This window comes from Podarcis erhardii (assembly GCF_964252035.2).
Source record: "Podarcis erhardii genome assembly, chromosome: 5".
NCBI lineage: Eukaryota > Metazoa > Chordata > Lepidosauria > Squamata > Lacertidae > Podarcis > Podarcis erhardii.
Genome location: NC_138509.1, coordinates 90554149 through 90564745, shown reverse-complemented (window position 1 = coordinate 90564745; position 10597 = coordinate 90554149). Strand labels below are relative to the sequence as shown.

General features: G+C 43.2%; 2 protein-coding genes across 3 annotated transcripts in view; one reads left to right on the top strand and one right to left on the bottom strand.

Moving 5' to 3' along the window:
• Positions 1 to 701: 701 nt before the first annotated feature.
• On the top strand, positions 702 to 5220 carry LOC309342267 (uncharacterized protein). The gene is made up of 2 exons (XM_081862736.1): positions 702 to 1979; positions 5152 to 5220. The coding sequence occupies exon 1, from the start codon at positions 784 to 786 to the stop codon at positions 1942 to 1944; it is 1161 nt and encodes a 386-aa protein (XP_081718862.1). The 5' UTR covers positions 702 to 783; the 3' UTR covers positions 1945 to 1979; positions 5152 to 5220.
• A 4153-nt stretch (positions 5221 to 9373) lies between these two features.
• PIK3CA (phosphatidylinositol-4,5-bisphosphate 3-kinase catalytic subunit alpha) overlaps positions 9374 to 10597 on the bottom strand; it is a 41080-nt gene continuing 39856 nt past the window's right edge. For both annotated transcript variants that reach the window (XM_081862200.1, XM_081862199.1), the window contains exon 22: positions 9374 to 9966. In XM_081862200.1, the coding sequence (XP_081718326.1) occupies positions 9696 to 9966 (271 nt within the window). In that variant the 3' untranslated portion in view covers positions 9374 to 9695. The remainder of the gene's footprint in view (positions 9967 to 10597) is intronic.

Here is a 10597-nt window from a genome sequence, read left to right as displayed (position 1 = left end):
TGGCCGACCATGCCCAGGAGAAAGGCCTCTGGTTTCTTCAGAAAGGTATACTTAAATACCTTTTTCATTTCATTATATATCATTTCCCAGAAAGCCTTAATACTTGGGCACGTACACCAAAGGTGAAAAAATGTACCTTCATTTTCTTTACATTTCCAACACTTATTATCGGACAGATGATATATTTTTGCAAGCTTGACTGGTGTCATGTACCACCTGTATATCATTTTCATAATATTCTCTCTTAAGGCACTACATGCCGTAAACTTCATAGCCATTTCTCTATCCTCTATTAGGACTTCATATTTTACAGAGGCGGTTTTAGGGTAGCGCGACCAGTTTGGCTGCACTGGGTGCCGCACTGCAAGGGATACCACAACAGTGCTGTAGAATGGAGCGCAAGAGGCTGGCAATGCCAAATTTTAGTGTCCCCCAGAGCTGAAATTTGAAAGCCCCAAGTCCCCCACTGTCTTTTACACAACCAACTAGAACAACCAATGGGAGTAAACACCCTGTGATTATTTTGATTTCTCCAATTATACTGGGTCATAATTTCTTTCTTTTCAGACAGGTCCAGAAAATGCGCTGTCTGAAAACATATTTTTGAAACTATCATGCAGTTGTCTTCAAGAGATAGTAATGCGGGTGACACATGTTAATGTGTGTTGAATGAGTCAGGTCAATGTGTATTATGACACAAGGCTGCCTGAGGACTAGGCAACAAGAAAGCAGAGTTGGGAGGATCTGGGGAAATGAACAGGGGGAGGAAGGAAGCTAAGGGGAATGGAGCAGGAGGAAGGAATACAAGAGGAGGCAACAGAGCAAGAGTGGGATGCTGAGGAGAACATCAGGCAGCTGGATGGAACACTTCAGGAGCAATTCACAGAGCTGGAGGAAAGTGAACAGGAGAATATTCTAGAACAGGAAGGAGGACCACAGGAAGAGAGCACTGAGCTGGATGGAGCTATGCCGCAAGAAATCCCAGAAGAGATTGGCAGGGATCATGAGTGTGTCACAGGTATGGCTGGAGGAGCCAGGCCAAAGATCAAGGAGCAGGTTCAAGGTGGGCAGGAAGATTATGTAGAGCAGCCTACAGAAGCCCCCAAAAGGAATACTGAGCAAATTAGAGCAAGCCAAGATGTCTTCAGAGGGTGGACCACAGGAACCCATAGGAAGATCTTGAGGCAGGCTGGGAGATCCTGGGAAGAGATCACAGACCAAGCGGGAAGAGGGCAAGGGAAGATGGCAGAACAGGACAACCAAGGTCAAGAAGCAGGTCTAAAACTAGTCAGGGACCTCTTGGCTGTTGTTGCCAGATCTGACCTTCCCCACGAGGAAAAGCTGGAGCTGGAATTTGTGACTCTCCAGTTTATGATGGGAGGCAACGTGCACTTGCTTGGGGAGCTACAAAGCCAGGCAGTGGTGGAGACCTTCCGCCAGGAGGTGTTTGCAAAGTTCCCAATCCCAGCTTTCCATGTGACGAGCTCGGTGATCTGTTGCGACCAAGCAGCCAGCCAAAGGCCTGAGAGACCCCAGGTCCTGACTGAAAATGGCTGCTCCAGGCAACAAGAAAGGATCTACTCCCAGCTCATCTTCTTCCTGTGCAGAGCCCCTTTCTTAAAGTCGTGGGACCAACTGGATCGACTGGCCGAAATGCTGCACAAGCTGAAGAACTGCATCTACTATAACCCGGTGGCTCTGGTTGGGGTCATTGTGCAGGTGGATCCTGACCCGGGTTTGGATGCAGAACAAGAGGCCCGGGCACGGCGCTGGCTGAGGTGCTTGTTAGATGGGTTCTTCTGCTGCGACTTACTGTTAGATCAGGACGGGACAGAGCCAGAAGTTCAAGTTCAGGTGGCTGTCTATCAGTCAGGCCAGCCCGAGAGGGCTTTAGAAGTGAAGAGAGCAGCATGCCAGGCAATACGAGCAGCTCTAAAGTTCTGAATTGGCACCACAGATGAACACTCTGCTCACATCAGGTAAGGTTAAAGGAACAGCAACACTGACTACTAGAATGAGTTGGAATCTAGATACAAGGGGACAGCAGAAGCAGATTCTCCATCCCCCCCTTACTGGTCCAGGACCTAGGAGATGAAGCAATTATGTAAATAGTTGCAGAGCATGTTGGAATTAATTGACCAATGAGTGCAAGGCAATTGGATGGTTGCCTGACCATTACCTAGATTTCACATCCCTGAATGTTGGTTGAAGTGTATGGCAGGTGGTGTATGGAGCATTAGGGGAGGGGCAGCACATCTGGTGGTGGACACATCATGCTCCTTCCGAGGTAGTTTGTCCACCTTTGGCCCCCACCCTCCACTCAGCTCTCACCTGTGTTTTCTAGAAGCTGCCAGCATGCAACAGCAGCCACACCCCAGGAATGGCTTCAACTGGCCCGCTAAACCAAGTGAGGGTAGCTAATGGGTCTCAACCCCTAAGTGAGTTAGGGACTTCCCTTGCATGTGAAGACAGGCTCCGGCAGATTGGGCAGATGAGATCAATAGTTGGTCCAACGGTCAAGAAGGCGGTTTCTGCTCGTGCTGTAGAGGGAAATGAGGGGCAGATGAGACTAGTCAACCTGGGAAGGGTGCCCATCTAGGAGAATCAAAACTCTTGATCCTAAACCTCCGCTGCCATGCGGGATATCTTCAGAAGAAAAGGCTAAGGAGTAAACCCTACACAAATCCTGAGCGGAGTTCCTAAGTTAGATGGCGTCTTGTACACCTCCGGCAACTAAGCTGGTGCCAAACATATTGCTCTGCTTTCCTTTGGACCTCATCAGTGAGGCCAAAATGGGAGTGTTGTCATCTGGGCAGCCCAGGAGCTTCATACAGGCTGCCCAGGCTTGTGCCCAGGGAAGTCACTTCAGTGCTGCTAACACAGTGGTTTGACTTCACCCCCAGAGGCACACTCCATTGTCTCTCAAGACAGACAGGTGCCAACAATGGCAGGAGGTGTGTGTTGAAGTCAGATCAGTGTCCAGCTTTGGCAGCTAGACTTGAATCTGCAAGGCCACTAAGAGCATCTCATAGTTGTTAAAGCTGTTCCTTGTAATAGGCAAATATTCTGCACACATTCTTATACAGTACTGCACTTGTATCTACATACCCAGATTTGTAATACCTAGATCATTGATGCTAGAACAATGCAAGGCCAAAGGGCTTTTTGAAACAACATGCCTCATATCGCATCACAGCCATGGCAGGAGAATCTTGCTTCTGCAGAGTGCCCCTTTCTATGCTGCAGTCTCATTTCACTTTAATCCAAGGCAGTGTGTTGTGATCACTGTTTCCTGGTTTTACAAATGGGCTAATATAAGCCACAAAGGTTGGCCGCTTACGAATCTTCCAAGAGAGAAAATCTCACCCTACAAAAAAGAAAGAGGACATAAATCTCCATAGGCTAATTTATATTCATAGACACAAAATTAGACACATTTATTAAAATTCAAATAGAAATACAATGCATCTCACTATAGTGACAAAGATGGTGATCAGGTGAGCTCTGGGTCTGCTCAATCTGTTGTTCAGGTGGCTGCTGTTACATGCTGACAGCTTCTAGAAGCCACAGGTGATAGGAGAGTGCAGGCTGCAGTAAACTACCCCAGAAGTAGCATAATGTGTCTTCCACCAGACGTACTACCCCTCCCTTAAGCCCCTATATGTAACCATGCACATACATTGTTATTATTAAAATCTTAACCATCAAGATTGCAGGGCAGTGGTTTGAGAGTTCTTGGCCAAAAAGCAGCATAGCCATTTATTTCTCTCTTCACTTATGCTATCCCCCCCCCTTTCAGATCATTCATATTCTTCTGCAATTCCCTTTTAACTCTTCCATGGCCACACCTCTAAATCTATTCTGTTGTTCTGGCTAGCTTCCTCTGCTGCTTTCAAGTCTCACCACAAGACCATCCTTCAAAAAAGAAAGAAAAAGACCTGTAATTAAATCACTCTGGTCCATCTTTTATCTTCTATTGCCTTTTTCATGTCCCTGAAAGTCAGGGATTGACAACGCAGCACCCACAGACATCAGGGTGCCCACCAGAACCTCCTACTGTGCCTGCAAAAGGTCACAGTCAATATCCCTTAAAACCCACAATGCAGGAGATAGCTTGCTCTTCTGACTCAGTTCCTGTGTGCACTGGCTCAGCCGCTTCTACACACCCCACAACAGCCATTTTGTGACTGGCACCCATGGACCTTGCTCAATATTCCAGATATACCCACTGGCCCCCAACGGTTGGAACCCCCAGTTACTATAGTTGTTAAATGGCACTGCCCTCTTTTTCAAACCCGTCTCATCCACATGTCATGCTTGCAGGGCTCTTGATAGAGTACCTAACAAACAGAAGACACTAAATAGATGTTGAGTCTGGTTGTCATGGTGGCTAGTCCTATTGGGACTTGGGTGGAGCCAGAGGCAACTAATTCTAGTTTCGCCCCACATCTTCCTCCCTGCTAACGTCTACAATGGTAGGACTGAGGTTAAGGAGAAGGAAGCTGACAGTCAGTGGTACCTCCTGGACTGGATGTAAGGAAGGCAGGCTTAGGCCGGACTGTAGTTGGTGGGGCAGTTGCCCACATGCCCCAATGGACCAGTCTCCACAGCTGCTAAATGTCAATTAGCACTGGCGTAGGTGGAAATTGGAGCCAAAAATGCAGCAACTCTATGCATTACTATGTGACATGTAGAAATGTTTCACAATAAGCTTGTTACTTTCAGATTAATTAGCAGTTACCTACTTTAAATATTAGGGACGCGGGTGGCGCTGTGGGTAAAACCTCAGCGCCTAGGACTTGCCGATCGCATGGTCGGTGGTTCGAATCCCCGCGGCGGGGTGCGCTCCCGTCGTTCGGTCCCAGCGCCTGCCAACCTAGCAGTTCGAAAGGACCTCCGGGTGCAAGTAGATAAATAGGGACCGCTTACCAGCGGGAAGGTAAACGGCGTTCCGTGTGCTGCGCTGGCTCGCCAGATGCAGCTTGTCACACTGGCCACGTGACCCGGAAGTGTCTGCGGACAGCGCTGGCTCCTGGCCTATAGAGTGAGATGAGCGCACAACCCTAGAGTCTGGCAAGACTGGCCCGTACAGGCAGGGGTACCTTTACCTTTTTACTTTAAATATTCATATTATGTTGTTTTTATTTACAGCTCTTCAGTAATACTCAAGATCTCATTCATCACTGGAACATCGTTTAAAATTCAGATTATTCCCTCCAATCTCTCTCTGTGTGTATTTTAATTTTGGAATTATTTACATCCAGCATTTAAATGCCTAGTAAGTTGGTTACTCTCAAGCGGTGGGGAAGCGTAATCTCTGCAACCAGCCTACTTGATATGTTACAGCCAGTTACACAAGCAAAGAGAGAAAGGAGTATCACATTTATTGCAAAGGAAGTTTTGGAAAATGTAACATATGACTCCAAATCAGAAAATAGGTAGCTTAGGGCCAGACTGGATGAGGCGATGAAGCATCGTGATTAGATCTTCCATCTCTTAATTTTTAAAAGCAAAAAGTAGCTGGGTGGGGGAGAATTCAGAGTGAGACCATGGTTCTTGCTTTCCCTCTGTATAGACGGGTCCAGCCATGATCTGCAACCTGTGCAGACACTAAAACTGGAGAAAAATACAAAGATCAAACACTGAGCGTGCAGATTATAAGGAAGAGAGAATGCCAGCAGACGCTCCTAAGTGTTTACATGGCTCTCCATTAAAAAACAAGAGCAAATACTAAGAGAAGGACAATCCCATCTCAAGTGAACTACTTGCAACTAATTTTCATTCATGTACATAAAATACATGGTCTTGTCTTTCCCATGTAATGACAAATCACTTGATTTTGACGTAGCAAAACGTGTTTATAAAACTTCCTTTTCACCACATATACTGGCTACTCTTTATCTAAAGATGTGGAAAGCTGTAGGAACAAACCAGTTCTCATTTTAAAAATGATCTAGTATGTCATTGCCAACTACTAGTCAGGTCAAAAACTGGAGACCCCTGGGCCAGGGGCCAGCCCTTTGCAGGCTATCAGTTGGTTGTCCACTTGCCAAGCCAGGGAAGAAGTGCAGCAGGTGGTATTCATGGCAACAGAATTGGTCCCCAAGCAATTTTAGTGGGTGGACTGAAGCTGTGGTAGGAGCATCTTCAGAAAAAGGGAAGCAAAAGACAGGGAAATAACACCATTAGTTGGGGAACAGCCCCTCACTTCTCCAAGTATCACTCCCAGAAAGCCGGCTTCTTTCAAGGTGTTTAAAGAGTAAAAGTTGTTTGAATTTGTACTTACTAAACCCAGTTTTGAATCTTTAGACCATTATACCAGTATTCAAGGCCCAAACCCAACCACAGAAGTATCAATGGAACAGCAGATTTTAACAGCTGTATATACCCTTCCTAACTACTTCTGCTTGCTGGCACCATACAGCCAGGAATTAGGTGGTCAGCACTTGAAGCCTTGAAATGGTTTAAGTCTTCAGCAGACATTATGTATTCTCCCCTCCCCGCAAAACCCCAACATTAATCTTCATAGTCTTGAAAGGTAGAATCTGCAATCACCCACCTGAACACAACAAAAGCTTGCCAGAAATGATGTCACAGGCTTCTGTAACCAGACAAGATTTCTCACTGACCTTTTTAAGTGTGGAGTGCTAGAAAACAACTAAAGATGATGATATTCTGTATGGTAAAATATACATGTATTACAATTGCTAAAGGAGTAAGATATGGATTATGAAAGGGTCACTGCTCAGCTTTGTCTGCAGAAGTTTGCAGGTTCAACCCCTGGTGTTTCAAGAAAGGACAATAAAAAAAAAATCCTGGACAGGGCTGCCTATTCACATAAAAATTAATGAATTAGGTGGATCCATTGACTGACTTGTTATAAGACAGGGTCTATGTTCTTATAAAAATATCACAGCATTACGTTTATCATTATTCCCAAGTGAGCAGAACCCAAAAAGCTGCAAAACTGTTGACTACAGCCTAAGAGTCATTCATTCATATCTATCTATCTATCTATCTATGAATGACAATCATATACAAGGCAACATAGAGAAGCAAACAAGCACATTGACTGGGTTCCAGTAAGACTTTTGGCTAACAGTCTTCTCCACCTCAATTCAGATAATTCATATGTCCCTATTTCCATCAGTCTAGCCTTGGCTTTCATTCTACAAACCCACTTGGCATTATTTGTATAGATACTAGTTTTCAAGGAGAGTGTATTCGTAATTTTTACCAGGGCTGCCTGGTAACAGTTATGTTACCTCTGCAGCTGCAAATCTGTATCCACAAAGTAAGAACACTCAGCATGGTGGGTGGTTTTTCCCCTTTCAAGTTCAACAACAACAAGCAGCCTACTTAATATTTATCTTGCTGAAAAAACATAGCCTCTTGTCCATTAAGTCTATACAAATTTATTTATAATGACCTAACGTCAGCAAATTATGTTCAAACTGGTATTGCACTCCAAGTAATACCTAGATTTGAAGGACAGAAGAAAAGGCAAGTGAACTCAAATATCCAAATTTCTGAAACATTTTCAGATGCTGTGAGACAATAACATTAATATGGAAGAAATGGCACCTTACATATCCCGGGCTCAAAATACCTGGCCTTATTAAAAAAGACATACGTTGTACCAATGGTTCTGCTAGTTGTATCAGTTTTGTTGTTTTAAAGACAGATATATACAGATATATATATGTATATATATATGTATGTACACACACACACACACACACACACACACGTATAAAATATTGGTTGCTAGCTCTGCATGCTATGGACTATTGTCTCTTTTGCAGTACAAAGGACCATTTAATGATCGGATTGAAAATACAGTGATTTTCTAGTATGTTAGTTACTGCAATTAAGCAGCTTCTGTTTAACAGTCCAAGAAAGAGGGCTAAGACAGAGATGGACTCCAAAGTCCAGGATTAACAAAATGCCCAGCATATCATTTGAAGAGTATTGCCTGAGATAGTATTTGAAGGAAGACAAGTGGGGCCTCATTCCACCCTAAAATACCAGAGCTGACATTGGCACTGGAAGCATTGTTACAAGTTATCGTTCTGTTTATACTTCCACTGGAAGTAAAAAGTTTCTGCTTATACTTCCGTTGGAAGTAAAAACAGTTAGTAGTGGAAGCAAAAGCTTTTCCAATAACTGATCTTAATCTGTGTGTGTCAGCACTGGGTGAAAAAGCAGAGGGTTGAAGGGTACGCATCTCCCCCTCCCCTCATTTCCCAATCCATGCAAGTCTCTCTTCTGATTATGCTGAACAAGAGTATTGAAAGCCAATCAAAGAGGTTTTGCAAGAGAATGTTGCTCCTTGGGAGCACTTAGACAAAGTCAAAGTCTTTGCATTCCCACTGATCTACCTGGTCCCACGCCAAGGATTACCATTGATCTGCCAAGTCAAATTTGAATTTCAGCAAGGGTTGTTGCTTGACTTAAACGCAAAATTTAAGAAAGCTGTAGACAATGGTGTTGGACATTCTAGTCTTTAAAGTGTGTTTACTTGGAAAAGGATCCCACAGATTTCAACAGAAAAACGCTTCCAAGCAAACAAATTAGCCTTGTCATAGAGGGTCAACCACAGGAATAGAAGTTTGTGCTGGTGCAACTAAACAGCGTACTAAATAGTGGGGTGCTCCTATGCTGCTCTACCAAGCTTCCTGTTGGAAAGTTCCTAATCCCTTCCTGCCAGAGGTGAACTTGGTGTAGGGCTTTAGAGTCACGTCTAAGAACACATGGACAACTGATGCCCCAGAACAGCACAAGGATCTTTAAATATGATCCTACAAACCACAACATCAGCCTAGCGGCTTATACAAGTAGGCTCTTAGAAAGAGAAATGATCTACAGAATTAAAATGACAAAACTGGACAAATCAATGTAAGGAAGTATTATATATTAATAGCTTCTGTTATATAAATAACCTTTATAAAAATAATCTTTAATTCTAATAACTCACCTCTTTTTAGGTTCTGAAAAACATGCATGAAAAAATGTACTGAGGTTTAGGTTAGGAAAAAAAAAAATCAAATCTGAAAGTGTTGCGCTAAACCCAATCCTCCCCACTAGCCAGACTTTTGAGGTGGTGGGAGAGGTAATCATTGAAACCCTACTAATACTGTCCAGCAGAATCTTAAGATCTACACCTAATAACTTGTTTGAAATAGTCAAATAAAAACTGAGAAAACTGCTACTCTAAAACCCACCAATTATATCTGACATTATGAAGGCACGATCTTCTCTAATTTACTGACTGGAGTTCATGGGAGAGGAAAACTCTCAGGAGCAATTAATATTGCTAAGCTTTCCTTCTTTTGCAAACCTACATGGGCCCAATTTTCACCAGACCAACTGGAACATGTGAACGACTGGTTTTAATGCTCGGCACAGATTCCTCAATCAGTCAAACAAATCACTGAAGTATACCTTCCTGGACTTAAGGCATAACATGACTGTACATACAGGAAAAGTTGTATTTGTAATACACAGTCTGTAGTGTTCCGAAACCCTGTTTAACGTATTTAAATAGCTTTGAGGTTGTTGTTTTTTAATCTTGCTGCAAGTTCAAATGCTGTTCATGGTTTGTGCAATTAAGATGCAACCAAGCTTTACTGCCAACAGTGCAGTGAAACAGCCACAAAATGGGTTATCAGTTTTTCAGCACATTCATTTTTGTTTCAGTTCAAGGCATGTTGCTTGATTGTATGAAAGATCCAGTCCATTTTTGTTGTCCAGCCACCATGATGAGCATCATTCATCTGCTTCATGAAATACTCCAGCGCTTCCTGCTCTGTTTTGTCCAATGCAAGAGTCTTGCGAATATATGCAATGTCATCAAAAGACTGTAGTTCTGGCATTCCAGAACCAAGCATCATGGAAAAGAGGTTTATGAAAAGATTGGCATGCTGCCGGATTGCTAGATAAGCTTTATAACACATTTCTTGGAACCTTGGAAAGAAAAAGAAAAAGAAAAAGAAAAAAAATATATCAGTCAGACCTATGCCACAGTTTTTGAGGATCATGAAACAAAAGGAGTACGGTACATAAAAACAGCTGCTAGTTGACCTTTACGGTTGAAAAGGCCAAGATGCCATCCACAGAAAAGGCCATGAGGCTATCAACATTTCTTTATTATGTGGCATTAAAGAAAACTATTTTCCCATTGAGGAAAATAATTTGTGCAATGCTTTTCAACATAAAACCATACCGCTCACTGTATTTAGCTTTCTCAAAAAAGATGTTCTGGAAATATAGGCATTTTAAAAGTAGAGTACCTGGAAATGAAGGACACAAAGCCTTTTAAACTACTAAATCCAGAATCAAATAATTTGTGCACATTGGTCATGCATTTCCTGTTCTGCTAGGCCCCAGTTATTACAGGTTATAGGCTACATGTTCTGAGATATACATGACGAGGAACGTGCCAATTTCCCGTTCTAGGAGTATTGTTTATTAAATTTGTATACCACCCTGCATATGTAGATCTCAGGGTGGTTCACAACATAAAAACACATGATAAAAACTAAAAATACCTAATAAAAATAAGAACAACCCCCAGTACACAAACCAATAACCCCAC

What these genes read in the sequence shown, in the direction of transcription:
- LOC309342267 (XM_081862736.1), top strand. Translation starts at nt 784, where the DNA reads ATGGAGCAGGAGGAAGGAATACAAGAGGAGGCAACAGAGCAAGAGTGG.